Genomic DNA, 27,207 nt, shown 5'->3' with positions numbered 1-27,207 from the left:
AGAGGAGCCCTTGACAGCATTAGAAAGAAGCTCTCTGAGAGCAGGGGCTGCTTTGTGCATAGCATCTAGGTTCACGGCACTCTAATCAGTGCTTGGCACACAGTTGATTAATGTCTGGAATTTGCTAAATGAATGAGTGAATGAACGAATGAATTTATAGGGTCAGGGTTCTAACAAATAACAGAAGACATACTCCAATTAGGATGATTTGAGAAAGGTCTATTCATAAAGGAGCGTGTAGTTGTATGAGGGCTGTTGAGAAGCACAAGGAACGGTACAGGAACCCAGGTAGACGCAGAGAGGTTGCCACACCCCTAGGCTATAGGAGATGAGGGGAGATAGGTTACTGGAACTGGGAGGGAACCAGATTTGTACCCCCTACCCCTGCCCTCACCGTCTCCTATCGAATCTACTGGGGAACCAGAGGGCAGAGAACCCAGACGCCTCCATCAGGCTGCCGAGAGCTCATCTGAAGGTACCTACCACAAGCTCCCGGGGGCCTGGTTCTTGATATGCATTGCACCAAACTCTGTGAGATGAGGAACATCACCCCCATTTTGCCAAGGAAACAGAATGAGATTAGCTAGGTGACTTGCCCCGTTGTCATTAGTAAGATGCAGAGCTGCTATCCTAAGAAATGCCAACACATTTGTGGAGATTTGAGCCCAGGTGGCCTAGAGCCTTGGGGTCCACAGACAAACTGGGTAGTTGGGAGGCAAATTACTCCTCTGGGCCACAGTCTCGCATCTGTAAAATGGGATGATAATCATCACAAAAATTCGAGAATTTTTGTGATGATTCAATAACAGTGATAGAGGACTTGGTAAACAAAAGAGAACCTCAACTTAATATGAACTGTGGAAGTGTTAAGTATTTGGAAATATGCCAGAATTCAAAGCACGTGTTTCCTTTTGGGTGGGAGAGTGTGGTTGTTCATTTTTTTAAAAAATTAATTAATTAATTCTATTTATTCTTGGCTGCATTGGGTCTTTGTTGCTGCGCGCGGGCTTTCTCTAGTTGCGGCGAGCGGGGGATACTGTTCATTGCAGTGCTCGGGCTTCTCATTGCGGTGACTTCTCTTGTTGCGGAGCATGGGCTCTAGGCACGCGGGCTTCAGTAGTTGTGGCATGTGGGCTCAGTAGTTGTGGCTCGCAGGCTCTAGAGCACAGGCTCAGTAGTTGTGACGCGTGGGCTCAGTTGCTCCGCGGCATGTGGGATCTTCCTGGACCAGGGCTCGAACCCGTGCCCCTGCATTGGCAGGCAAATTCCCAACCACTGCACCACCAGGAAAGACCCTTCATTTTTTGTTAATTACTTTATACTTGTATTTTTCAGTTTATGGTCACGAACATACATAAGTTAGATGCGAAAACAAGTTGCTCTCCCTGCCTACTCCGTCATTTTTTCCTTCCCTCTCTCCGTCTTTCCCTCTATCCCTCTCTTTCTTTAATCTGGGGCCTTTCAGTGCCCTCTGCCTCAGTTTTCTGTGTCGGGCCCTAGGCCCTTGGGCTCCACGCTCTGAGTGGCCACATGGCCAGTGTCTGCGTCAGCAGAAAACCGTGTTCTCCATTTGGAATTCAGTGACCTCATCCTCCTGCCTGCAAACACCTGCTCCCTCCTGGGAGCCAGGAGAATGAGTAGAGAGCGCCTGAGGCAAAGATGTAGATCATCAGAGCTTTTAGACTTTGATCCTGGTTGGCCTGCTGCCAGCTGGACTTCTAACTGATGGGCCTCCAGGAGTGGACACTCTTTGCCACCAGACACTCCTGCCTGATTAGTTCTATTAATATTTACAACAATCCCGCAAAATGGGTGTCATCCCATTTTACAGAGAAGAGAACTGAGGCTCAAAGAGATTAAATAAGTTTGGCCAGAGTCATACATTCGGCAGAGCCACAGTGAACTTGAGCCCTTCTGCCTCCAAGTCTCATACTTTCCTTTCCTTTCTCGTACTTTCTGGAGCCTTCAGTATGTTTTCTGAAGACTTAGAAAGTTTTAATTTTCTAATTATAAAAGCAATACTGGATTAGGATAGAAAATATGTAAAGTAGGAAGAGCATTTTCACATAGCTGCAGCCATACTGTCTGTATATGCCTGTATCTTGTTTTCTTTCCACATAACATTATAATGCACGCCTTGTTCCATGGTATTAGAAATTCCTTGTAAACCTATTTTCAGTGGCTGCTAATAACCCCTCAGCTGGGTATACCGTCCTTCACTTAAACAATCCGCTATTGTCAAACCTTCCAGTGGCTTCCAGTTTTTCGCCGTCAGCAATGTTACTGCGAAGAACATCTTTTTATTCAGAAAGCTTTTTCTGTTTGTCCTGTTTCCTTAAGATAGTTTCCCAGAAGTGGAAACACTGGTTTAAATACTGGTTAGCATTTTGTGTCTCTCCATGCGTATTGCCGGATTGTTCTCCCAAAGGGTGACTCTGGTCCTTCTGCCGCCAGCAGAGTGCGGGAGTATTCTGAGGGCAGTTTCCTACTCTAACTGGCTTTTCGTTCTTTCCCCAAAGCCTCATAAAGAGAATGGCCCAGAGTGTGGTGGAAGTGATGGAGGATGCAAAGGGGAAGGTCCAGGAGAACCTCCTGGCCAATGGAGGTAGGTTCCTGAAGTGCGTTTATGACGGTGCTTTCCCAGCCCATTCTGGTCCATCAGTGGCCTCAGATGTGACCACACAGTAGCGGCTGAAATGATGCAGGCACCACGGAGGCTCCAGACTGACACATCGGCACCGCTGTTTGGAAGACGTGCCCCTTTACAAGCTTATAATCCTGCTGTCTCATTTCTAAAGCATCTGGCATTTCTTACCTGTAGCTGAACTCCTCAGTGAAATTTGAAATGAAAATGGGTTCAATGAGGTTTAATGGTTGGTTGGCTCACCCACCTTGTCTATCAGCCTCCACTTTATCCCGCATGGAGTATTCTGTCCCCACCCCCCAACCGATTTATCCCTTTCCCCAAACGAGGCTGAAAAATGCCTCCATTGCTGGGAATGCCTCAGACTGAATTCTTTAGTTGTGCCCAGTAGGCGGAGGAGAGATGGACCAAAAACACTTTGGGTAGCATGTTTGCCTTTGGTGTTCTGTCTCCCCTATGCAAACAGGGTAAATCTTTAGATTCCAAGGATGTTTTGGTCCATGAATTAGTGTACAAACAATTTGAGGGCACTTAAAACGTGCAAGACAAAAACTTAGAGGCTTTGGAAACCTTAGAATTAGGTGTTTCAGCATCTGTAGAGATAATTAGACCTATGACTCTACGTATAAGTATACTGAAAATGAGAACATATATTCTATATTTAATATTTATTTATATCATTTATTACATATAAATTAAAGTCTTTTCCCTTCGGGGAACATTTCTTGTTTTTGGCCGCCGTGTGGCATGCGGGGTCTTAACTCCCTCATCAGGGATCGAACTCGTGCCCCCTGTAGTGGAAGCGTGGAGTCCTAACCACTGAGCCGCCAGGGAATTCCCTCCTGGGAACATTCGAAAGCTTTTTCTTTGCTTGTTTTAACTGATACATGGAAATGTTCGTACTCCCAAATCTGAACTTAGTTTTGTATGTTAATGCAGTCTAATAACTTCACCTTATTACGTTGCAGGTTTGAAGGAGAAAATGAAATGTTTAAAGAGTAGGTTGTGCGTTGTTTGTTGTGTGCGTGCTCAGTGTGCCACCCGCATGTCCCCAGGAAGGTGGAATCTCAGTCTGGTTGTAGGGATACAGTGATCAGGTGACGATGGATTTCTCAAGTGACAATCTCGTAGCGTGGTCACGATATCCATATAACACAGATAGCAGCTGTTTTTTCCCTCCCCGCTCTTCCTTGCATCTCCCTTGCCTCGAGGGAGGCAAGGCATGCAGCACTGCATGCCTCCTGAAGTGGTGAATGCCTTGACCCTGGAGTTCAAGATCAACTTGGGCATCTTTTGTCTTGTGGTTCGCTTCTTGCCGTGATGGCTGTCCCTAGCGTCCTCCTGCCTGTTCTTGGGGGCTGGCTCATACAGGGAGCCCTCTTCTCTCAGGCCCCTCCTGGGAGAGTCCCTATGCTCAAACAAGCCATTTCTGGTTTCCCTGTTCGAAGGTGTCGTTTGCTTTGGTTTTTTCTCCAGCCTGCTCAGACTGGTGGAATTGAAGCCAGCAGATCCTCTTGGGACGAATACAAATCTTTACAGATTAGAAGTCACCAAAATGCCTTCCCAAATGCAATCTGTTAGTTACACTGAGATTTCTTGCCGAGGCTAATCAAAAAAAATTATTTTGTTCAATTGATGAACTGATCTTACTTCCCAGCAGGTAACTCATAGGGCCCTAGACTGAAGCGCAGACTTAGGGCCTAGAGCTACTTTTCTACATAAAAACCTGGTCCTGAGGATTCTAGGATTTGAGCTCACATTACAATAATGATCAAAATGCTTACATTCTATTCAAAATTCACGTCAATTAAAATTAGATGTTATTATTACATCGTATCCATTCCCGGTCCAAATGGCACGACTCTAAGAGCCGCTGCTTCTCCTCTCAGGAGGTGGGAATTCAGCTTCATTTGTTCGTAAGTGTTTCATTATCTCTAGGCCGCCTGGGAGTTGGGTGCCCACAACTTCCAGCTGGTCCCGTACCCCAGCCCTGTGCGAACAAAGGTCAAGGACGCTAGGGCAGAGCTCATGGCCGGCTGCTGAACATTGCTCATGCACACGTAGTAAAGGCTCTGAAAAGTACTGCAGTCAAGAGACCTTTGAGACAGTTTGTCTCAGGCTTTCCTGATATTATCCGGATGGGGAAATATTTTTCTTCTGCAGAGCACCCAGGGAACTAGTGATTGAGAGAATTCACTGGAGAAACTCAGTGTTGCCCCCAGCAGGTGGGATTTTAATCTGATGTCCCTGAGGGTACACCCAAGTCTTCTGGGCTGTGTTTGCTGGAGGGCCAGCAGTACTGGGCTTGGAACAGTCAGGCTTGGTCCTTTGTGACCTTGGCAGGTCGCCTCCCTGGGTCTTGGTTTTCTCACCTGTCGGCTCTCTGCTCTGCCTGGGCACCTTTTGTTTTTGTTGGTTCTCTGCCTCTCGCTGCGCTTGGAGCGTGGAAGGACACAGACTCTGATTGCAGCAGAGGCTGACGCGCAGAGTCAGAACCACCTGAAGGCCCGTCTGGCTGCCCGGGCAGCAGGCCGCCGCCTGTGTGGTCACAGGTCCTTCTTTCTGCCGCTGCCGGGAAGGCCTTGTTTTGGTTCTTAGATGACATCATTGTTGCTCAAGGGCAAGCGCCTGTGTACAGCGTGTTTTGATTCAAAGTGAGCCTGCCCGGGCCGTGGTCTGACCTCACAGGCCCTTGATCCAAGCCCCATACTGCTCCCTCGAGACCAGGCTTCCGGACTTCAGCTGGGGAGAGGGGAGGGGACGGGAGCCTGTCATTTCCGGGGCAGGCGGAGCGGAGGCTGCGGTCCTGGAAGCACAGGAGGGCCCAGGGCTGCCGCTTTCTAAGGCTGAGGGCGTCCTCAGGCAGAGGGGGCAAGGCCCTTGGATGCGTGAGCTGGGGCTGCGGGGAGGGGGCAGTGTCTGGAGCTGGGGCTGCGGGGAGGGGGCAGTGTCTGGAGCTGGGGCTGGTGCTTTCCACCTGGAAGAGGAGGTGGAAGAACTCACAGTCACGAACCAGAGGTTTCTGGAGGCTTCTGTCGGGAGACCTTCACCGTCTCCTTGTCTCACTCATCAGACACGCATGCCTGGCCGTCGAGTACCAGGCAGTGTGCTGGGTGCTGGGCATCCAGCGATGACTGTCCTCCAGGAGTTCACGGCCTGGGGACCAGACCCACAGTGCCTGACGTGCTGTGATGGAAACCAAGTGCTTAGGAGCCCCCACGAGGAGGGGGGCTGAGTCTTAAAGGAGTCACAGGCATTCTAGTAGAAAAGAGGGGCGCGTTCTCTTTGGTTTGAGCGCCGTAAAAGCCTGGAGTTTGTGAAAATGCATGGACACGAGACCTTGTCTGAAATGTACCTCTTCTAAGCAACCCGGATAGTGTTAGTACAATAATCAGGGTTAATAGGCAGATTCTCATACGAAGCACTTGCTCCCTGCTGGGCACTGTCACAGGCTCTGGGGACACAGAGATAATCACCTGCCCTCAAGGAGGCTGAAAGAGCAAGGGAAGCACGGGTGATCGTGCAGCGTCATTAGTGTGATGAGGCAAGCATCCCAGGGCTCAGGCCAGCAGGGGGAGGGAGGGCTGGGCAGGCTTGCAGGAGTTGGTCTCCAGCCTGATGTTTAGGACAAGAGCAGCAGTGAGAGAGAGAGTGAGGGGTCGGGGGTGGCTTAGCTTGGGTGGTGGTGTGCCCATGGGGTCTGGGGTGGGCAGAGGCAGGAGTCTCTAGAGCACACATCTGCCTGGCACCTGCCTAGGGCGGGCTGTTCCCTGGCCTGTGTGGTGGGCGACGGCTCCCACCGGGCAGCATGTGACCGCATGGGAGGTGTGTGACCGTTGTGCTTGCCCAGGGCCTGGCCCACAGTAGGGTCCAGTAGCAGGATCGGGGTGACTGCTGGCACACGAGGAGCCCTTTGCGACCGTCAGTTCTGCCTCTGACTGCGCCCCTGCCATCATCCAGACCTCAATGCAGTTCCTCCGAGGCCTGGATCCTTCCTACAAAGTCATTTCCCTGCCCTAGTGTAGCAATCCCCAAATCCATATTAATAACCAAATTAATACCAAAATCTGTATTAGCTCAGGCTGCCATATCAAAATACTGCAGACTGGAGGCTTAAACCACAGATGTTTATGTCTCACAGCTCTGGAGGCTGGAAATTCAAGGTCAAGGTGATGGCGGATGTGGTTCCTGGTGACAACCTGCTCCCTTCCCTGTGTGTTCACACGGTCCTTGCTTGGTGGGAGCACGGGGGGTGTGGGGGCTCTTTGGTTTCTCCTTATAAGGGCACTAGTCCACTTGGGTCAGGGCCCCACCCTTGGTGCCTCAGAGGCCCTCTTGTCAATCCCAACACCGTTGGAATCTGAAGGACCCTCTAAGCCAGGAGACCAGAGGTATCGGAGTGTGGTTCTTGCGGAGATGCCGACAACGGCAGCTTCCCTGTCCCCCCAGAGTGTGGCCGCTCCTGCCCGAGGCCGGGGCGGGGAAGGGGCGTGGTCCTCCCTGGCCTCCACGTTCCTTGTCTCCTTTTCTGGTGGACGTTACACGACTTACTCTGTGCCAGAGTTTCCTCATCTCTGAAATGGAGATAATAATGATATTGAACAGGGTTGAAGGGTAAATGAACTGAAATAACTCATGCGTCCAGGCCACAGTAAAGCACCAGCCAGCGTCAGCTACTGTAATGGTCATCACCAGCGTCGTCATCCTGCTGACCTCCCTCCCACAGCCCACTTCCCTCCTCCAAGCCCCACTTCATTTCCATCTGCCGTGCGGGAACTTAACTGACCCGAATATCCGACTTAGCTCGTCCCAAGCGGAGCCCGTCTCCGCTCGCCTCTGCTCCATCCCAGGCTGCCGCCTCCCCGCTGCCTGGCCGAGTGAGCATCCCCTCCTTTCACCTAGTCACCCAACCTGGAAACCCAGGTGTACCCCGAGCCTCCTTCGTGCCCCAGGGGTAATTGTCCCTGCGTGCCGTTGTTGGCCCCCTGCCTCTACTCCCCGGGCATGGGCCCCTCTTAGCTTTCCCTTCTGTCTCCCTCACAGCCCCAGAGAAGGCTCCTCAGAGCACCAGTATCCTCCCCCGGCTATGTCCTGACCTCTTGGTGACCTTTCCGCAGTGCTGTTGAGGTTGGAGTGACGCGTGTCCCACTCCTGGCATGTGCGAGGGGCTCAGGAGGTGGGCCTGGTGTCTGTATCGCCACAGGAGAAGGTGTAGACGTGACTTTCCTGACCCTGCCTGGCCTTCCTGATCCCCCTGCGTCCACACTCCCTGCTCCATCAGCGTGACCCAGGGAGTCCTCATGCCCCGCGTGTGACGCTCACCAGTCCACCCCGCCTGATGCCCGGCGTCCTCCTTCACCGGCCACGTGGCAAACTTCATCCCATTCTGTCCCTGCGTGAATACGGGGTCCTCACGAAGCCCTTGGAGTGCCCCCCAGGACAGGAGGCAGGTGTGGGCTCTCCCCCTCCTTCCTCAGCCCCTGCCAGCCTTGTGTTACACTGCTCACTGTGGTGTCATGTTTGACTCGTGTCCCGAGCAAACAGGGAGCACCTCGAAGGCGAGGGGGCTACGGTCTGCTGTCCCCAGCACAGTAGTGAGCTGGCCTTCAGTCGCGGTGACTGAAAGTTGAGGGAGCAGTGACCAGTCCCTTTTCACCTGTGTGAAGGGCCGGCGTCCACATAACCTGGGGGGAGAACCCAGGATAGCAAGGCTGGGGGCCCCCTTAGCGCATCCTACACTGAAGGGGTAATGGACTGGGGTGTAGCCTGCAGCTGGCCCCCGGGTTGCACCCTTTCAATGTGCCTAGAGCTCACCTGAGGAGAGAGGGCCCTCAGGAGGTGTGCCGACACCCCTTCAGCGCACGCACTTCTCAGGTCAGGAGGCTGAGGTGCAAAGAGGTTTGGTTACTAACACGCCTCAGGGCCCCCAGGCGCCGCTGCCTGACTTCGCAGCCCCTCCTCCACCCGCGGCCGGTTAGAGACAATCACACCCTGAGCACACAGGTTTAGGCTTCGGAGAAAGGAAGAGAGAAAAGGAAATTTGAGAAAACACTGATTTGTTCCACCCACTATGCACTTTTATATAAAGAACATACCCTGACAAATGCACATCTGTACCAAGTGGTAAAAACCACCTTCACTAACTCCAGTATTTCGCTAATGTTGAAAATGCCTTTGTTGAAATAGACACGTGTGAGGACCTGGCCCATGTCTAGCGCTGGGACGTGGGAGAGGCAGGGAGATGGTCATCTGCCGGGCAGGTGGCACCAACGGTGGCTGTGGGGTCTTGGGGGTTGGCTTGGGGCTCTCTGGGGTACCTTTGGGGTACCTCGAACTGACAACTCAGCTGGGAGTGTGGTCGAACCAACTGGAAAAGGCAGGGGATTCGTCTGGTGCCGCAGAATATCTCCGACTTCGTGGCCACCCCCTGGGAGAGCAGGGCCTCCCACGCGCGGGGCTCTGGGGCAGCCGTCTGAGTTTGAGCTTGGGTGCAGGAGCGCACCTTTGCAGCATCCTGAGGGTAGGGCTACCCGTGGTCCTGGCTGATTGTTGGCCTGGCCCTCTGCTCCCGTGGGGAGCATCTGCTCTCCCGGAGAGGGAGGGCGCCCTGAGTCTGTCCTTCCGTTTCTCTCATTGCTTCCTCGGTTTCAGTGGGGATGCTTGGCCTGCCTGCGTCTCAGGAGAGACGGGGAGTCCACTGTCCGGTGCAATGTGTTTATGTTCTTCCAGCGGACTTAACGTCCTTTGTGACCCACTTCGAATGGGACATGGCCAAGTACCCTGCGAAGCAGCCGCTGGTGAGCATAGCAGACACTCTGGCAAAGGTAAGAGAAGGGCCTTCTCTCGGGGGACGTCATGCTGCTGTGACCGGCGTCACTGACCATCTGGGGTGAAGCTACACGGCGTTTGCACCCTAGCGAAGCGAGGAGGGACTTTCCGGAGGCGGGAGGCTGGGTGGGTCCTCGCCCTGCCCAGTGGCCCTGGGTGGGGTCCCTTCCCGTCTGGCTCCCGCCAGCCCTGACTGGGCCCTGAGCTGTGGCCTTCCATGCGCCGGGCAAGGTCAGACACCTTTGGGTTTCAGGGCAGCCCTGGAAACGGCTTGGTGACCACCTGTCCTCCCTACACCTCTTCCAAATCTGCCACTGGGCAGGGTGGCTTCGTCTTACAGGACACTGCCCTCGATGGGTGCTCTGAGCCCCTAGTGTTCTGACCCCAGACCCCGGCGCCTGTCCACTGCGCTCCCCTTTGAAAGGTGCTGATGGAGAAGTCAGTCCCACCCTGACTCTCCCGACCCGACGGCCATCGTTCACTTAACAAAAACTGTCTGCTTCCGTGGAGTTTGGCTTAAGAGCCCTAACTCCTGGGAGGCATCTCCCGGGGTCCCACCCCTGCTGACAGTGGGGAGGCCGGTGGGTGCTGCCCCCATGATTGCACTGCCTCGGTGAGCGGGGGGCCTCCAGCTTCTGCTGCGTTAATAAGAGCACCAGGGCGGAGCCCTCTGGGGACGTCGCGGGTGTCCTGCAGTGTGTTGACTCCCGTTGGTCCCCCTGAGGGTGGGCGCTGACGAAGCTCCTGAGGTTTAGCCTGATGGTTTATGGCCACTGTCCCTCCCCTCCCTCCAAGATGCACAGAGCCCCTGATATGTCACGTCTCCTGTGGCTGGGTGGCTGGGGAGCATCTCAGCCAGACCAGGAACAAAGCCTTCCTGTTGTCTCAGGGCGACAGAAGCGCCCAGGTGTGTCTGGGCGGCTCAGGTGAAGGCGATGGGCTGCTGGGACCGCCCCCCCCCCCCCCCCCACTGCAGTCCTGTGCATCTCCTGCTGGCAGGCTGGCACCTGGCCTTTGTCTCTGGGAGCACGGGTGGGATCAGAAGGCTCCGGAATCTGGGTGCGGCTCGTCGGGCCCCCTTTACATCAGAGGTCCCAGCCCCTCCTGGGGCGATTGGGCTGTGATTCTGGAAGGCCCTTCGAGGAGGGGCTCCCAGAGCACCTGTGCCAGGTGTGGCATCCAGGAGGGTGTTGTGCACCTCCACCCCCAAGCTGGAAGCACACAGTAGTTTGTGGGACTGACCGCTCCCCGCCCTGCTCTGGTGAGGCCAGGCCGAGCCAGGCAGCATGGCCAGGGCTGTGCCAAACGTCCACTGGGGACAGCGCTCGCCAGCATGGCTGTCCCGGGGATGCAGGCAGTGAGGGGGGTTCCCAGAGTGCATCGGGGTGTCAGCTGAGCGGGGGAGCAGAGCAGTTGTAGAGGACAGGACCTGGCTTCTCTCTAGTCCGGGGGACCCAAAGAGTGACTTTGGCAGGAAAGCAGGGTGGAGAGGAGGGCACTGGTTTGGAAAGCGCTCCCTGTGTGCCTGGAGCCATGCTGGGCTTTTACTTCCCACGTCACCCCTATGGGGTAGGTGTCGCCTTCCTCTGCTTTCAGATGGGGAAGCTGGCTGAGAGGTGGCGTGGCATCCCCCAGGACCTGCAGGTGTTGAAGTATTGCCCTGGGATGGGGATGCAGGTCTCGGTTGGGCCGTATGCCTGGCATCACTTCCCAAGGAAGCCCTGGGCTGGCTCCACTGCCAGGAATCAGCTTTCTGAGGCCGGCCAGGCAGAGACTCCGGGTATCGTCTCCCTCACCCCGTCCCGCCCCAGGAGCACTCGAGCGCTGCCCTCAGCACTGGCTCAGGCCTCTTCCCCGCATCGCGAGAGCTAAATCTGTTAACTAGAGACGTCCTAGTCAGAGGAACTCCCTTCTCTGAAAGCGCCCAGTGTCTTCTAGGTGTCCGAACGGGTCTCCCCACCTGGGAGGCGCCCTGTGCTGACACTCTCAGGGCTGGGCCCCCGACCCTCCCAACAGCTGGGAACTGAGCCCACCTGCCTCCCCTAATGAAGGGGAGCGAGGATGGGGACCCAGCCCCTGGCTGTGTCCATCTCCACGGGCTGGGTCACGGTGTATTTCCAAAAAGGCTCCCGAATCTCACCGGCATAACATAGCAAACAGTTTCTTTGCCTACCGCACGCATGTCCACGGTGCTCGGTGGGGGCCTGCTCCCTCCAAACCACTTGGGCAGCGGCCGCTGGCGTCTCCACCACCTGAAGCATCTCTGGGTGCTGTGCAGAGAGGTTCACGGGGCCTCAAGGCTCTGCCTGGCGCACCTGCCCCTCGGTGGTGGGAAGTGCATGCCAGCCACATGCCAGAAGGGGCAGGACTGCGGGAGCGCTTGGCTCTGGACATGTCCTCGAAGCACTGCCTTGTGCTGGCCGCTCTGCCCAGAATCGCAGAGATCACCCAGACCCAGTCTGCCCTTGAGGGGCTCAGTCTGTTGAAGAAAGGGCTCACCTTTCTGGATGACCTGCTCTGAGGACTGTAGCAGCTCATGGTAATTCCATGGCACTGAGCTCAGAGAGGTTCAGGAGCTGACACCACGTCACACAGCCAGAGCTGGAACTGGCATTCAAATTCGGGCCTGACGGGTTCCCAAGTCTTAGTTCCTCTCGTTGTTTTGCGGGTTTCTAAACACTGTAGTTTTTCTAAAACTCTGTAGTTTTTCCATGGCTTGTGGTAAAATCAGAAGAATAAAGATGACACAGGATTTTTTGTTTGATTTTTTTTCCTTTAAAAAAAATACAAATGTATAAATCTTATTTTAAAAATCAAGATCTGTGGCTCGTAGCCATGTCAATTTCCTGGTTACGATATTGTACTCTTGTTATGTGAGATGTTAGCAATGGGTGAGACGGGTACATGGGATCTCTTTCCTGTGATCGATAATAATTTCAAAGTAAAAAGGTTCTAAAAATTGTAAAAAAAAATTATAAATCTTATTTTAAAAATCAAACAATCAAAATCGAAAGATGAAAGCCCCGCCCCATCACCCACACGTCCCCTCCCCTCCAATTGCCACTCCCTTTAATCTCCCTAAAGGTGACCAATGTCTACAAGTTTAAAGTGGATCCTCTCATCTATATTAAAAGTATACATATTTCAACTCAAAATTGCATATCCTACAGATTGCCTCCTTTTTCTGTGTAGTGATTCCTGAGACGTTCCCGTAGCAGCAGTGGTGTGCTGATCTGTTGTGTGTGTTGGTGCGATGTAAATGTCCCCTCCGCAGCCCAGGGCGGGCCACCAGCGAGGCGTCCCTGAATGTGTTTCCTCCCGGTGGGACCAGCCCTCAGGCACCGTGTCGCTGGCACAGTATTCCGTGGTGTGGGTGCCGTGCTTTGTCGGGCCAGTTCTGTGTTCGTGGACCCTGCTGTTAAACTGTGAGCCAGAAAATCCCCACAGTTCCCACGTGCAAGAGGGGTTCGCCGCTGTCGCTGAGCCGCTGGCTTCAGCGACCTCGAGATACTGATTTGCAGTGGTCGTCGTAACAGCTGCTGACTTTTGAGCACTTCCGTTGAATTGGGCCTGGTGAGCATTTTTCTTTCACTGCTGTGGATGAGTTATCACCCCGGCTGAGCAGGTGGGGCACCTGAGGCCAGGCATCTGGAGAGCTGAGCCTCATTTCCCTGCCCACCGCAGGAGGGGATCCCGGACGTGCTCCTGAAACTTCCAGAACAGGGGGATATCCCTAACGTCAGGCTGGTGACCTGCCTCCAAACTGAAAAGAGCCTTCCTACCTACACAGAACAGGAAGGGGCTGCCGTGGGGCACAGCTGAGCCTGGAGACCTGGGTGCTGGTCGGGGCTGGGCTACAGCGGGTCCTCCGAGAAGCCGGGATGGGGGTCAGCCTGAGCTGACCTCTAGCAGAGCCTGAGAGCACATGGAGTTGGGGCCCTGGGGGCCCTGAGAGTACGAGATGGGCTTGAAATCGGGACAAGACTCAGCTTGCTGAGTGATCCTAGAAAAGCCATTAATCCCTTCCCTGCCTCCCGGGGTGAGCTCACGGTAGGGTCAAATGCTGGAAGGTCTGGGAGAGCAGAGGGGAGAAAAACGCAAGCCATCCCGGCAAATGGGCGGGGTGCAGCGTTTTCCTTAAGTGCGCCAGGAGCAATTTGCGGCAATTTTGAAAAGTTCAGCCAACTCTTTAAACTCTTGCTTTTCCAAATAGCAACTGGCACAGATTGAGACGGACCTGAAGTCCCGAACGGCCGCCTACAACGCTCTGAAGACAAATCTGGAGAACCTGGAGAAGAAGTCCACGTGAGTCTTCGGGGTCCCACGCTCCTTGCAGCCTCAGGGCCTGGCCAGGGCAGCGTCCAAGCCGGGCTCCTGCACGGGCCTTTCAGGTCACCGGGTGAGCTGGGTGTCTGTGTCTGAGAGAGACAGCCAGCCAGCTAGATGGACAGACAGACACGGAGACACTCCTGCCTCTTCAGGAGTTACGTGCTGGGCAGGGAGGGCCAACAGTAACAGTGGTTAATTGAACATACACGGAGTGAAGGAGGGGAGGGTGAAGAGGGTCCGACAGTCTCCGTCTCCCTCTGATGTTTCTCTTTTTCTTCTTCGGATCAATGTTTATTAAGTACCCACCATACTCAGGCCTTATGCTAGGCCCTAAAGATACAAAGCAGAATAAAATATCATTTCTGCACTTGGAGAGCTCACAGTTATTCACTCAACAAATATTTATGGAAAGTCTGCTTTGCGCAAGGGGTGCAGGTGTAAGATAAGGTCTTATAGATAAGACCAGACAGATAAGGTCTGATAGCGTAAGGAGTCCGGGACAGATGGGCACTGCAGGGTGCCTTTGGAGGGGGACCCTAAGGGCCTTATCAGTGATGGCTGGTCGGCATGGGGAAGAGGGCGTGTGGATTCCAGGTGGGCAGTCTGGAGAGCCCTGTGGGACGGCTTTTTACCTAAAGCTTCCGGCCTTGACTAAGGGCTCGAGAACTCTTTCCTCAGGAAGCAACGTGCACTTGGGTATTTAACCTCATGGCCTACGTGCTGATGCTACAGACCGTCCCAGTAGTTGTGTTTTGGCCCATTGGCTGATACAATAGCCTTGATCCCTGTGCTAAAAATACCATGACCTTGATGAGACAGGTTCCACTGGACACACGTACAAAGCTATTTCAGGTGAATGTCCCCTGGCTGCTGGACCTGTAAGGTGTGTAAGGTGAAATGGAGCCCTCTTCTGGGCCTGTCTCTGCCCGGAGTGGCCCAGGTGGTGGCGTGAGCCGACCGCTGTGTTCCATTTGGGTAACGTAAGCTTCCTGGCGCCAGCGATCCCCTCGCACCAGCCGGTGGCTTGCGCCGGGGCAGCGCAGCTGACCGAGGTGTTGAATTCAGCTCGGGTGACTGGTGATAGGACCTGGGGTCCCGCCAGGCACCACAGTTCTGGACACAGCCGGGGGACACTTAGCCCAGGGCCCCCACCCCTCCCCAGGAAGCGTCCTGAACCTTCCTGTCCCCTGCTGTCCCAGCACCTGCATGTCATGGGAGTGCTGGGGGTCTGGGCATCCCACAGGCCCAGGGATGCCTCTGTGTGCTTTTCTGCTGATCACAACCCCTTTGTCCCACGTGGATTCAGGGGAAACCTCTTCACTCGGACACTGAGCGATATTGTGAGCAAAGAAGACTTTGTGTTGGATTCTGAGTATCTGATCACACTTCTGGTCATTGTTCCCAAGTAAGTGGACCAGGAAGGTGAGTGGTTTGGGGTCTCCATCTGGGTTGGTGATCACAGAAGGAAACTCGTCCTGCCCAACAGAGATGAAGCGGGAGTCCCCCAAGGCTAGATCCGGAGACCTAAACGGCAGCTGTGGGGTGGTCAGGGGAGCAGGTGACAGTGCTTGTGGTGGTAATAGTGACAGAAGCGGTCATTTCTCGGGCATCTGCTGTGTGCCCGATGCCACACGCAGGAGCTCGTTTCCCTCACAACACGCCCGGGGTCAGGCGGGGGCTGTTACTGTTCCCTTGTCCTGCGGCCGGAGAGGTCAGCTGGTTTGCCCACGCTCACACAGGGCCAGGATAAGAGCCCCCAGCAGGAATCTCCTGAGTCCTTCTCACGGCCGCTCCATGGTGCCTGGGGCCTCATGGGGAGGCTAAGCCCCAGATGGGGCTGGGGACCGGGGTCCCAAAGCCCACGGCAGTGCCTCAGGGGATGTTTGGGGCTCTGTCTGGCCCCTAGCCCTGCTCCTCTCAGGCCCTCAGGGAAAGGGGCATGCAGGTTCCTGGACTCTTAGGACACTCCAGTCTTTTCTGCAAAAAATCACTGAACGATTCTGTACTCTCACAGACCAAGCTATATACAATGGCAAAAAACCTACGAATCCCTCTCGGACATGGTGGTCCCACGGTCGACGAAGTAAGTGAGACCTCAGCTTGGCCCCAGGGCCTGGGGTGTGCGGGGGGCATGTGTGGGTGCTCTGGGGCACCTAGCCACCAAACATGCCCCAAGAGCACAAGTGCCTTCAGCCCTCCACACTTGTGCCTTCACAGCCACACACTCAGCCACATGCCAGACTCCCTCCATCTTTCAGCATCCCGCTTCCTTGCCCCCTCCTCCGGGAAGCCCTCCCTGACTACCTTCCGGCCCTCGGGGCATGCAGGGCCTGCGCTGTGCTCTGCTCTGCATTCTCAGCTTGGCCTGGATTCTTCCCCACCTGAGGGTCAATCAAGAGATGGCCACAGAGCCCGAGCAGGGGAGAAAAAGAGTCTCAACGTGTGGCCTGCTGGGGTCAGAGCAGGAGCGGCCAGTGAGGGCTGGAAAAGTGACAGCAGAAGGGATAGAGGAACATATTTGAACCATGAATACCACACAGCTGGGAAAATCAACAATTTAGCGTCACGGGCATGAGCAAGGATAAATCTCACGCTGTGGTGTTACGCGGGAAGCAAGTTGCGGAAGGGGACACACAGCACGAAGCCATTTATTTAAAATCTAAAAATGGACGAAACTAAACTGTATGTGACTTGGGTAATGCAGGTGCACGGAATTGTGGGTGTTTGAGGATGAGAAACGCCAAACTCAGCACAGCGGTGACCTAGGGGTGGGATTAGAATGAGGTTGGGGAGGGCATGTGGGGCTTCTATTGTATGAAAATTGTTTTATGTCTTAAGCTGGGCGGGGAATACATGGGTATGTATTCTCTGTGCCTTTTCCCATGCCTGAAATAGCTTGCACTTTAAATGGTTTCTCAATGAGTCTTGGGCAGCTCTGCCCACTCCCATCCCAGCCCAGAGGCCTCTGGCCTGGGGCGCCTGCTGGCTCCCCCAGGGTCACAAACTCACGGGAGAGAGCAGTCAGGAGCTAAACTGAAGGGTGCAGGGCCAGGACAGTCACAGCCTGAGGTCACCAGGGGAGGCTGGAGGAGGAGGGCATACAGGCCGGCAGAGGAGCTGGCCCTCGACGCTGGCCTGCTTGGCAGGAGCGTTCACTGCTCTCCAATGCTGGCTCTCCATGACCAAGTGCTGGGAACTCCTGCCAGGAGAGGCTGCTTCAGGAGGTGGCTTGACTTCTCAGACCAGAACCCCCAGGCCCTCCATTGTCGGGGGGCACCTGAGAGTCTGCTGAGCTTACTCTGGAAAGGTTTCTGGAACCTGGGTCAGCCCCTATGGGTGTGGGCTCGGAGAAGCAGCAAAGGTGACCCGAGACCCTGCTTGGGCCCAAGGGCTCCCATTGTCAGGTCATCTGGCCAGCAGGACTCAAAGACGCTCAGACCACGGGCCCCAGTGACCCCACATTGAGGACAGCAACCGCAGTGGTCCTGCATCAAGGTGTGCCAGGGAGACCGTGTCTAATTAGAACATTGTGCCATTGCACGTGAAATGCCCATGTGGGATGGTTTCCACCATCTGGAACCTTTTCCTCTGCTTCGTTACAACCACAGCGCGTGAGAGCTGGCGCGCCCCGCTCGGCACAGCAGGTGACCAAGACCTGCGTGCAGCTTCCTCTTGGCCAGCTCATGACCTGGAGCCCACCCCAGATCCGAGCAGGTCTCCAGCGTGTGGGTCACCCCTGGAGCCCTAGCCCGGAGGGTGAGAGAAGGAGAGGAGACGCCGGGAAGGCGCCGGCAGCTGACACCGCGCAGCCAGGAGTTAGGCGCTAGGAAGGGACGCCCTCGCTTTCTCCGCCCTCGCCGCCGCCAGGGCCACCAGGCTCCCCCTGCAGCGACGCCCCCCGCCGGGGAGAGGACGGGCTCCTTCCGGCCCAGCTCCGGGCCTGATGGTGAGCCCAGTGAACAAACGCTTCTCTCCCACAGGTTGATAGCTGAGGACAACGAGTGTGGCCTCTTCACCGTGACTCTGTTTCGAAAAGTGATCGACGATTTCAAAACCAAAGCCAAAGAGAATAAGTAAGGGCTGGCCTCGGTGGGTTTCTCCGGGTTTGGTTTGTCTCCACAGGAGGGGGGGGTCTCTGCTCTGACTGGAAGCTTCTTAGCAAAAGCCTCTCCTTTGCTTGTTTTAAGGTTCACTGTCCGTGAATTTTACTATGATGAAAAAGAAATTAAAAGGGAAAGGGAAGAGATGACCAGACTGCTGTCGGATAAGAAGCAACAATACGTGAGTCTATGATACAGGCCCCGAGGATTTTCCTGAAGGCGTTGGCTGGTGCCCGCGCACCCAAGGCCTGGAGCAGAAGGGCCCCGCCTAAGTCCCAGCACCCACGCCAACATCCCTACTGGCCCGGTGCACACTCCTGGGGCTGCCAGACAGGGTCTGGGGGAGGGTGACAAGTACCGGTAACCTGGAGGTGACACATGAGCCGCGAGCCCTGCTGTAGGAGATCTCACCGAGCCCGGCACTGCCCTCCGGGAAGGAACTCTTAGCTCCATTCTGCAGAGGAGGAAGTGAGGCTCTGAGAGGTGAACAGGCACTGGCCCTGGGAGAGGACCCCACCTGGCCGCCTGGGGTCGAGCGAGGCTGTCAGGGCTCCGGGCAGGAGCGCCTGTGCTGACAGTGGCAGGGCCGCTGCCTTGGAGAGCGCAGCTAGCCGTCACCCGAAGCCCTGGTCCGTGTGACGTCCAGGCGTGCTGTGACATCCCCGTCACTGACACCTGTATTTACCTCCCCGAGGCTTTTAGCAAATAGTGGGTGCTTATCCTAGAGACTTCCAACCACAGCCACTCAGAACCTTCTCATGTGTGAGGGCAGCTGAGCTCAAGAGAGAGAAAAAACAGATTTTCATTTTTGAAATGTGAATGGTGTAGCCTTGAGAAAGTCGCTCTGTAGAATGGGCACCTTCGGGACTCAGCATCCTTCAGCTCAGAGCGGGGCTGAGCCGGGGGGCATGTGTTCAGGTCCCCTGCCCTACAGTCCCCCCAGGGAGGGTTCTCAGAGAAACTTCCAGTTCAGCCTCTAGAGGAGAGAGGAAGGGAGGGGTGAGGAAAGTTGGTGTGTAAACATGAAGCTGTGAGTGTGTGTTTGGGTGAAGAGCCAGTGCCTCCCGTGGGGCTGTGCCTGTGCCCCGGGCCTCCTCCTGCCTCGGGCTGGGGGATTCTGTGCATCCCGCCTGACCTCTGGGTCCGTGGCCTTTGCACAGGGACTGCAGACACCTGGTCCCATCAGGAGTGAGAACCAGCCACGGGGCCCCGGAAATGGGGTCCCCAGAGCCCCACTGGATGGACCCATCCCCCTCTGAGGAGGAAATGGGAGCTGATCATATAAAACTGCCTGCGAGGGATCTCAGCCCTTCTGTCCCCGAGGAGAAAGGCACGCGCGCGCACACGCACACATACGTGTGTGGACACGTGTGTGCGCGCCAAGGGAACACACACTTCTTAGATCCACAGTCTGTCGGGCTTGGGCCAAGGCTCCCGGGCCCTTCCTGAGACTAAGGACTGAGCTGGAGCCCTATGGCCCTGGCCTCGGACCCGACTCACCAGGCAGGAAAGATGCTCACCAGCAAGAGCTGAGATCCAAAGGGTTTCCTCCTTCACCTGAGCTCGCCTGGAACCCTAATATCCCAAGAAGGTTCCAGCCTTCTCTTTAGCTGAGCCCTTTCCCCGCTTGCTTTAGTCCTGGCCCGAGCCCCCAGCGGTGTCTCTGGAGGGAGCTAGGTGGTGGCACCTTTCACAGGTGACCAGGGGCGAGTCTTTGGCACCCACCTCCGCGCTGGCACAGACCCCCTGGGGATCAAGGTGATACACCCGAGCCCAACGCCTGCGCCTCTGTCTCAGGTTGCTCGCTGGCATTTTTTCGTGTGGTGTAGACTTCCGCTCCCTGGCTCCCCCCGGGAACACTGCCCGGTCTCCGTGGAGGGGAAGCGGAGCTCCGAAGGACAAACTAACTTGGAAACTTGTAGTTGCCTGCGAGGCTCTTGCTGGGCGCCAGCGAGCAGGGGTCAGCTGGGGTCAGCCCTACCCCGGCTTCTTAAGAATCTCTTTCCCCCTTTAGGCTTTTTGGAGGTGCATAGGACCAGCATCCTGTGTCCGTCCTTTTGTTACCTAGGTCCTGGGTGTCAGTTCCCTTTGAGAGCACAGGATGGGATTTTCCCACTCTTTTGCACCTGTCTGCAGAGAAGGTTGATAAAGGGTCGAATGTGTGCTAACAGCATGCCTGAGCAGTTTTCTGCATGTAACATGCTTAAGTGCGTCCTGACGGCCAAGGAGGCTACTGTGAGCTGGACTTGGGAGAGACACCCTGACTCAGCCCAGACAGCCCGGAAGGCGGAGCTGGTCGCACAGACGGTCCAGGGAGGGGCAGCTCCTGGCCGAGGCCAGGCCGGGGGAGGGGCTGTGGGCTCTGCCCCTGGAATATGGAAGCCGAGGACTTGAACACCCCCGCCCTGGAGGGGGAGCGCCAGTGGCACCGGCACACCTCTAGTCCAACCAGCACGCAAGTGCCGAGGGTGGGCCGGCATGCCTGAGCCCACCTTCAGGTGCTTTTCAGGCCGTGAGAATGATTTCTGTTTGTTTGTGATGCATGTTTGCTGAAAGATTAATAAATCATTTCTGTGCCTTTAGCAAACTTCCTGTGTTGCTCTTAAAAAGGGATCATCCACCTTCCCGGACCACCAGGTTAAGGTAACCCCGCTAGGGAACCCTGATAGGCCCGCTGCGGGGCAGAACGACAGAGAGAGAGAGAGTGAGGGCGAGGGTGAGGTAAGCATCTCCCCGGGAGCCCTGGGGTTCCCCGGCTCGCATGTCCTCGCCCGCGCAGGCATCTTTGGAGAAAACAAATCCTTGCGTTTCCTGTTATCTACTATGGCTTTTGAGGTCTTAAATTCAGGGATTCCAGAATCATGCCTTCCTTCTAATCTGCAGGGTCTCTTGGGAGCTGCCCCTCCCCCTCCCCCTCCCCCAGCAATGATTGGTGCTTGCTGGCCAGGGTGCCTTTGTCCTGGCTGGCGGTGGCTGGAGCTGGTGATGGGGCAGCTCAGCTCTCTTCCCCTGGGTGCCCGCCCCTGACCCACCCCTGACCTCTGTGGGCATCCGAGGAGGACCAGCCATACCAGCATTAGCGACAGCGGCTGTGGCCACGTGCAGTGGGGCTGTGAGGAACCCCCTGGAAGTGGCGGCTGGTGGATGATGCGGGGACTTGGAGTGGAGCCTTCGAGAAGGGGGGCTCCTTGGCAGCGCGGTGTCAGCCAGAAGCCTGCTGGCTGCCTTCTGAACGCCCCCCGCAGCCCGGTGGGTGATGGCCCCATGCGTGTGCTGGCTGGCAGGCCCACTGAGCTGCCCCAGCGCCAGGTGCCCTGGAGAACGTGGGCCTGGGCCTCACCCTGGCCTTGTCGGACTGACTCGCTGCTCCTGCTGGCCCCTGGGCGTTTCTTCTCAGCTCGGGGCTTGCTCTGTCAAAACCCACGTCCTTTGTTGGCCGGGCGTTGGGTGGAGTGGCCGGGAGGGGTCACCGCACTCCTGTCCCTGCAGGGCCCGCTGCTGCGATGGCTCAAGGTGAACTTCAGCGAAGCCTTTATTGCCTGGATCCACGTCAAGGCCCTGAGAGTGTTTGTGGAGTCTGTGCTCAGGTGCGTGGACGAGACGCCCGCCCTGGGCTGTCCTGCAGTGGGCGGGCGGGCGTAGCCAGCTCCGGGGCCACCTGGGCTCTGCCACCCCTCTTCTGGCCCCTCCAGCCTCCTCTGGGACGCGCCCTGGCTTTCCTACCCTCTTCCTCTGCAACTCCTGGCTCTTGGCAACAGGCTTAGGGTTTCCTCCATCAAATAACCCTTTCCTCAGTCCTGAGGGCCCCTGCTGTCCGGTGCTCTGGCCCTTTCCTGCCGGTCACGGGGCTGGTGCCCTCCTGCGCCCACCCCCTCTGTGCAGCCCACCAGGGGCCAGTGGCTCCTGGAAGAAACACCAGCACCGACCGTCTCCATCCTTGAGCTTTGAGGCCTAACCCTCAAGGCCGCACAAAAAGTAAAACCCAAACCAAACCAAACCAACAACAGCTAAACTTACTTTACCCTTTTTTTTTTTTTTTAAACGCAGACTAGGTTCACTATTTTGTAGAAAGTATAGGTAATCCCAAAGAGTGAAAGCACCAAGAGGAAACACTGCTAACATGCTGGTGTACCAGCATCCTTCAGAGTTTTGGGGTTTGTTTCTTTAAATTTGCAGACATGCGTAACTGTTTTTAACTTTTTATTTTATTTTGGACTATAGCCGATTGACCGTGTTGTGATGACAGTTTCAGGTGCACAGCAAAGGGACTCAGCCATACATATGCATGTATCCATTCTCCCCCAGACTCCCCTCCCAGCCAGGCTGCCACACAGCATCGAGCAGAGTTCCCTGTGCTCTACAGTAGGTCCCTGTTGGTTATCCCTTTAAGATATAGCAGTGTGGACATGTCAATCCCAAACTCCCTGACTGTCCGTTCCTCCCACCCTTCACCCCTGGTAACCACAAATTCATCCTCTAAGTCTGTGAGTCTGTTTCTGTTTTGTAAATAGGTTCATTTGTATCATTTCTTTTTAGATTCCGCAGATACGCATAATTTTTACAAAATTTTTACAAAAGTGGGATCAAACAGGAAATACGTGTTGAAGCCTGCTTTCTACTGTGTTTGAACATATCCCGTGTCCTGAACTATGGGGGGGGTCTTGGCAGCACTGCTCACGGCCGCTGCCCCCTTCTCCCAAAGCTTGGCCTGCTCTGGCCTGCAGGCTCCAGGGCCCCTCGGCCCCTCTGGGGTGGTGTTGCTGGGCCCCTTCCGCCAGGCTGACTGCCCTGCTCTCTCTTTCCTGCCCAGGCTTCCTAGGTCTCTGCCGCCGTGCACTTCCCGACCGGCTTCACTGGGTTCCAGACTCATCTTGCCTCCCCGTCCCTTCCTCCTGATCTCCGTTTCTACCGGTGGCCTCAGGTCCTTCCCCAAACTTCAGGGCCCACTTGGACACCTCCGCTCCCTCATCCTCACGTCCCCTCCCACCTCCCTGCACCTCACGCACCCCTGACAGCGCTCCATCCTGCCTTTGCTTTCTCTCCCGCCCAGCTGTTACTTGGGCCCCTGCGTTCAGTGCATCCTCCACGTGGCTGCCAGTGTGGTTTTGTCCAAATACAGACCGGCTCTGATGGTGGTTCCTCATCCTCTCAACCATCTCAGACCCCTGTAATGGCAAGGATTGTGGCGCTGGGCTGAAGGGACACTCAAGATGACCCGGAGTGTTCCAGCCATCGACATTGTAGACGGGCCCCAGTCTGTCCCTGCTCACCTTGAAAATCAGGAGTTCTCAGGCCCAGTGTGGCAAAGCCTGCCCATCCTTACAGGATGCCCATTTTGCTCAAGTGAGAGGTCAAGAGGGACGTCCCTAGTATCTTGTTTAAGCTCGGTAAAACTGAGTATACGCAAAAATAATTCCTTTCAAAACTATCAATGTATCACATTTTCAAAAACTACTTTTTATTTCTCCTGAATAGTTCTAATACATGAACACTGTAAAAAAAAAAAATTCAAGTTCAGAAATATGTACTGTGGAAAGTAAGTTCCTCGCAGCCCCACTGCCCATAGATCATCCCAGTTAATGGTTTCAAGACTCTTCTCATCCCCCAAATGTCATCACTTATACTTAACGTTCTGCAACTTGCTTTTTTCATCTGCTTTGCATTATAGTCTTATCAGTATGCATAGAGATACTCGCTCCTCCTTAATGGCTTTTTCATATTCCATCCTATGGAAAGAGCATAAGCTAAGAAAACAGATGTTAAACCAACAAGTTGATTAGAGCAGACGGGTAAAGTTCGCCTGTTTCTTGACCCTCCGACCCCACGTAGGTCTTCTACCCCGGTTCGCACTTGTTGCTGTGTCTTCCTCAGAGCTGGTTCTGTCCTTTTTCCCTACCCTGAGAGCTGGAGGGGAGGGCTGGGGTGACTTGGCCTCACTGCCTGTCACCCAGCCCAGAGTCAGACAAAGAGGAGGTGCCCCACGTTTGTGGCCTGAATCAAATCAAAGAGAAGCGGACCAGTCCTCAGCTGAGGAAGTGCTGGTTCATTCTCAGGGTGAAGTGAATCAGGGGCTTAAATCACCCAAGGTGAGAATGGAAACGGGCCCTGGGTGTGGTGGGACCATGGCGAGACCGGAGAAGCCGGTAGCTGGGTCATTAGTCTGGATCTTGGGAGAGGTCTGGTGGGGAATGGATATTAGGGAAGCACCAGTGATGATTGATGTGTGTGGATGGGTTCACCTACAGAGAGTCGCTTAGAGGGAATGTACCAGCATTTAAGGAATGGAAGCAAAGAAGCCTGTGTGATGTCAGAGGCCGGAGGAGGGAGAGATGGGCGAGTCAGGGATCAGAAGGTTAAGGCTTTAGCTGTCTCTGGGATGGGGCCGCTGGGAGGTCACTGGTGTGGGCAGCTCGAGTGTAGTGGCTGAACGATGCTTGGGTGACATAGGACACTGGGTGCTCTCGGATGTGGGGTGAGAGCAGAAGGGATTTGAGGGAATTTTTATTTTAAACAAGGTACGATGGTGCCATGTTTGTTTGTTTTTTTCTGGACATGTAGAATTTTATTTTTTAACATCTTTATTGGAGTATAATTGCTTTACAATGGTGTTTCTGCTTTATAACAAAGTGAATCAGTTATACATATACATATGTCCCCATATCTCCTCCCTCTTGCGTCTCCCTCCCTCCCACCCTCCCTATCCCACCCCTCTAGGTGGTCACAAAGCACCGAGCTGATCTCCCTGTGCTATGCGGCTGCTTCCCACTAGCTATCTATTTTACATTTGGTAGTGTGTATATGTCCATGCCACTCTCTCACTTCGTCCCAGCCTACCCTTCCACCACCCCGTGTCCTCAGATCCATTTTCTACATCTGTGTCTTTGTTCCTGTCCTGCCCCGAGGTTCTTCATAACCACTTTTTTTTTTTTTTTTTTAGATTCCATATGTATGTGTTAGCATACGGTATTAGTTTTTCTCTTTCTGACTTACTTCACTCTGTAGGACAGACTCTAGGTCCATCCACCTCACTACAAATAACTCAAATTTCGTTCCTTTTTATGGCTGAGTATTACTCCATAGTATATATGTGCCACATCTTCTTTATCCATTCATCTGTCGATGGACACTTAGGTTGCTTCCATGTCCTGGCTTTTGTGAATAGAGCTGCAGCGGTGCCATGTTAAAGGGGAGGGTGGCGGCTGCAGTATTCCCAGCACGGAGGGTGCAGGTGGAGGGCTCACCGCCAGGGGGCCCGGAGGGGAAGGAGGCTCTTCTACTGAGGCGTCCAGGAGGGGGAAGGAGCGGAGAGCCGACCCGCCGTTCCTGGAAAGCAGGTTCTGAGCAGGATGGGGAGGTGTTCACTAAGCTGACCTGGAGGGAGGACTGGCAGGGAAGGGGCTGGAAGGATCTGGAAGAACGTGCAAACCCTGAAACCAAGAGGGGAGTGGGCTGAGAAAGGGGTGCAGGGCGTGGAGGCTGGATGAGGGGCGAGGAGCATTCGTTCAGCCAGTGCTGATGGGGTGCCTGTTATCCGCCGTGCGCTGGGGAGCCGTGAGTGAACAAGACGGATGCGGACCGCTGCCTGCAAGGAGCTCACAGGCTGGTCAGGGGAGGAGAGCTCAAAAGACGGGGTCCTTGTTCAGGAGAAGGATAATCTTCCAGAGCACCCTGCCGATGAATACGGTGGGATGACCGGATTGGAGGGTGGCAGAGGCAGGTTCTGTGTCCGGGTAGCAGAGTGATGGTCTAGCAACTGCATCTGGGAGCTGGAATGCCATCTCCTGGCATACATGTTGCCTGGGCTGTGAGATTGGTGACCGTCGCCCTTTGAGAAGGCTGCAGACTTCCCTGTAGTAAGCGGGTAGAGCTGCGCTGGTGAGGTCGAGGGTGTGGGGTGGGTATCCAGGGCACTGGGAGCTCGGGGAGGAAGCTCAGGAGGGAAGGCAGGGCGAGGGTAACTGTGCGTCCGGGTAATAGGGGCTGGAGAGCTACGACCCTGTCCTCAGCGTCATCTGGGTGACCAGAGCTTTGGTGACAAGGAACAAAGAAGGAATGAGGGCGGTCCGCTGGACCATCCTCTCGCCCACAATCTAGCCCAGGTGCCCCCGCCATCCCTGCCAGCATTTGCCAGCCTCTGTGGCCCTTGCCTCTTGGGTTTGGCAGGGCCCCGCTCACCCAGTGTTCTAAGGCAACGGGACTAGGTGCGTCTTATGCTTGGTTACAGTGAAGCAATTAACAAATGGCCCTTTCACGTATTTACTTCACCTTTCTGCAGATCCACCAGGAGACCTCAGGACTTAGTGAACACTTTGCACCATTAGCAGCCAGAAATGAGGACGGGAGAGCCAGGGGCTAGTTTATGGGCATTGACTGAGAAATTAAAACTAAGTAATACTAACAGGTCAGGCAGTGAAAGGGCATCTTAAGGCCAGCTTTCACATGCTGGGCTCCGGCATGAAGCACAGGTGATAAGTATCGAACATCCAAGCCTTTGCTCACTGGTAGTATAGACATGTATTTTAAAAACATTGAGAATCACAAAATGCATGTTTACTGTTTATGTAGTACTCAGTGTAAATATTTTAAGTGTTTTGAGATACCACCACAGGAAGAGCTGCCAGCAAGTGGTTTCAAAGGTACTCATGCATACAAAGTCCATTTAAAGTCCTTTCTGTCCACCCAAAACTCAGCAAAAGGAATTCACAATCTTGATAAACCAAATTTGCGTGTGTGTGCGTGTGCTGCTTTTTTCAGTGGAGAAAAGTATGTCAGCTAAGCTGGGTTTTAGACGAAGCCTTTGGAGTCAGAATATTTAGTCAAACAGCCTCCATTCAGCTTGACCCCTCACCACCTGATAATTACACACACCCCGGAGACCCCGTGGCTCTATAGTCAAAAAGCTGTCACCATCAGAAGTGGGTGAGCATATTCTAGAGATCTTTCCATGCACACGGATCTAGCAATTAGTCTCACTTCTGACCGCAGACATTCCACTCAAGTTTTCTTTTCCTGAGCTATGTTGCCTCGTTTTTCATTCTTACTACAGTGTCAGGTTCATTTTACCCATATCTGCAGTAACTCCTCTACACTTTGAACAGGTATGGATTGCCAGTGAACTTCCAGGCGGTTCTCCTCCAGCCTCATAAGAAGTCATCCACCAAACGTTTAAGAGAGGTTCTGAACTCCGTCTTCAGACATCTGGATGAAGTTGCAGCTGCAAGTATATTGGATGTAGGTCTATTTTTATCCAGAAAGAGCTGCCTTTCTACAGTAAGGTCAGCCTCTATACGTGGGAGGTACTTTCCA

At 54.7% G+C, this 27,207-nt stretch overlaps 1 protein-coding gene across 2 annotated transcripts in view; it reads left to right on the top strand.

Moving 5' to 3' along the window:
* Positions 1-27,207, top strand: part of ATP6V1C2 (ATPase H+ transporting V1 subunit C2) — a 54,239-nt gene that overhangs the window by 26,561 nt on the left and 471 nt on the right. The window contains exons 3-12 of one of the 2 annotated variants that reach the window (XM_022554130.2): positions 2,520-2,605; positions 9,374-9,468; positions 13,686-13,777; positions 15,108-15,206; positions 15,816-15,884; positions 17,782-17,874; positions 17,989-18,082; positions 20,485-20,622; positions 21,391-21,488; positions 27,000-27,132. In XM_022554130.2, the coding sequence (XP_022409838.1) occupies positions 2,520-2,605; positions 9,374-9,468; positions 13,686-13,777; positions 15,108-15,206; positions 15,816-15,884; positions 17,782-17,874; positions 17,989-18,082; positions 20,485-20,622; positions 21,391-21,488; positions 27,000-27,132 (997 nt within the window). The remainder of the gene's footprint in view (positions 1-2,519; positions 2,606-9,373; positions 9,469-13,685; positions 13,778-15,107; positions 15,207-15,815; positions 15,885-17,781; positions 17,875-17,988; positions 18,083-20,484; positions 20,623-21,390; positions 21,489-26,999; positions 27,133-27,207) is intronic. The other variant, XM_022554132.2, reaches the window with a different exon arrangement.

Source organism: Delphinapterus leucas, chromosome 13 (genome assembly GCF_059928025.1).
Source record: "Delphinapterus leucas isolate spDelLeu-1000000601 "Yukka" chromosome 13, BTC_Dleu_Yukka2, whole genome shotgun sequence".
NCBI lineage: Eukaryota > Metazoa > Chordata > Mammalia > Artiodactyla > Monodontidae > Delphinapterus > Delphinapterus leucas.
The sequence above is the reverse complement of the archived record's forward strand: the minus strand, read 5'-3'. Positions and strand labels throughout refer to the sequence as shown.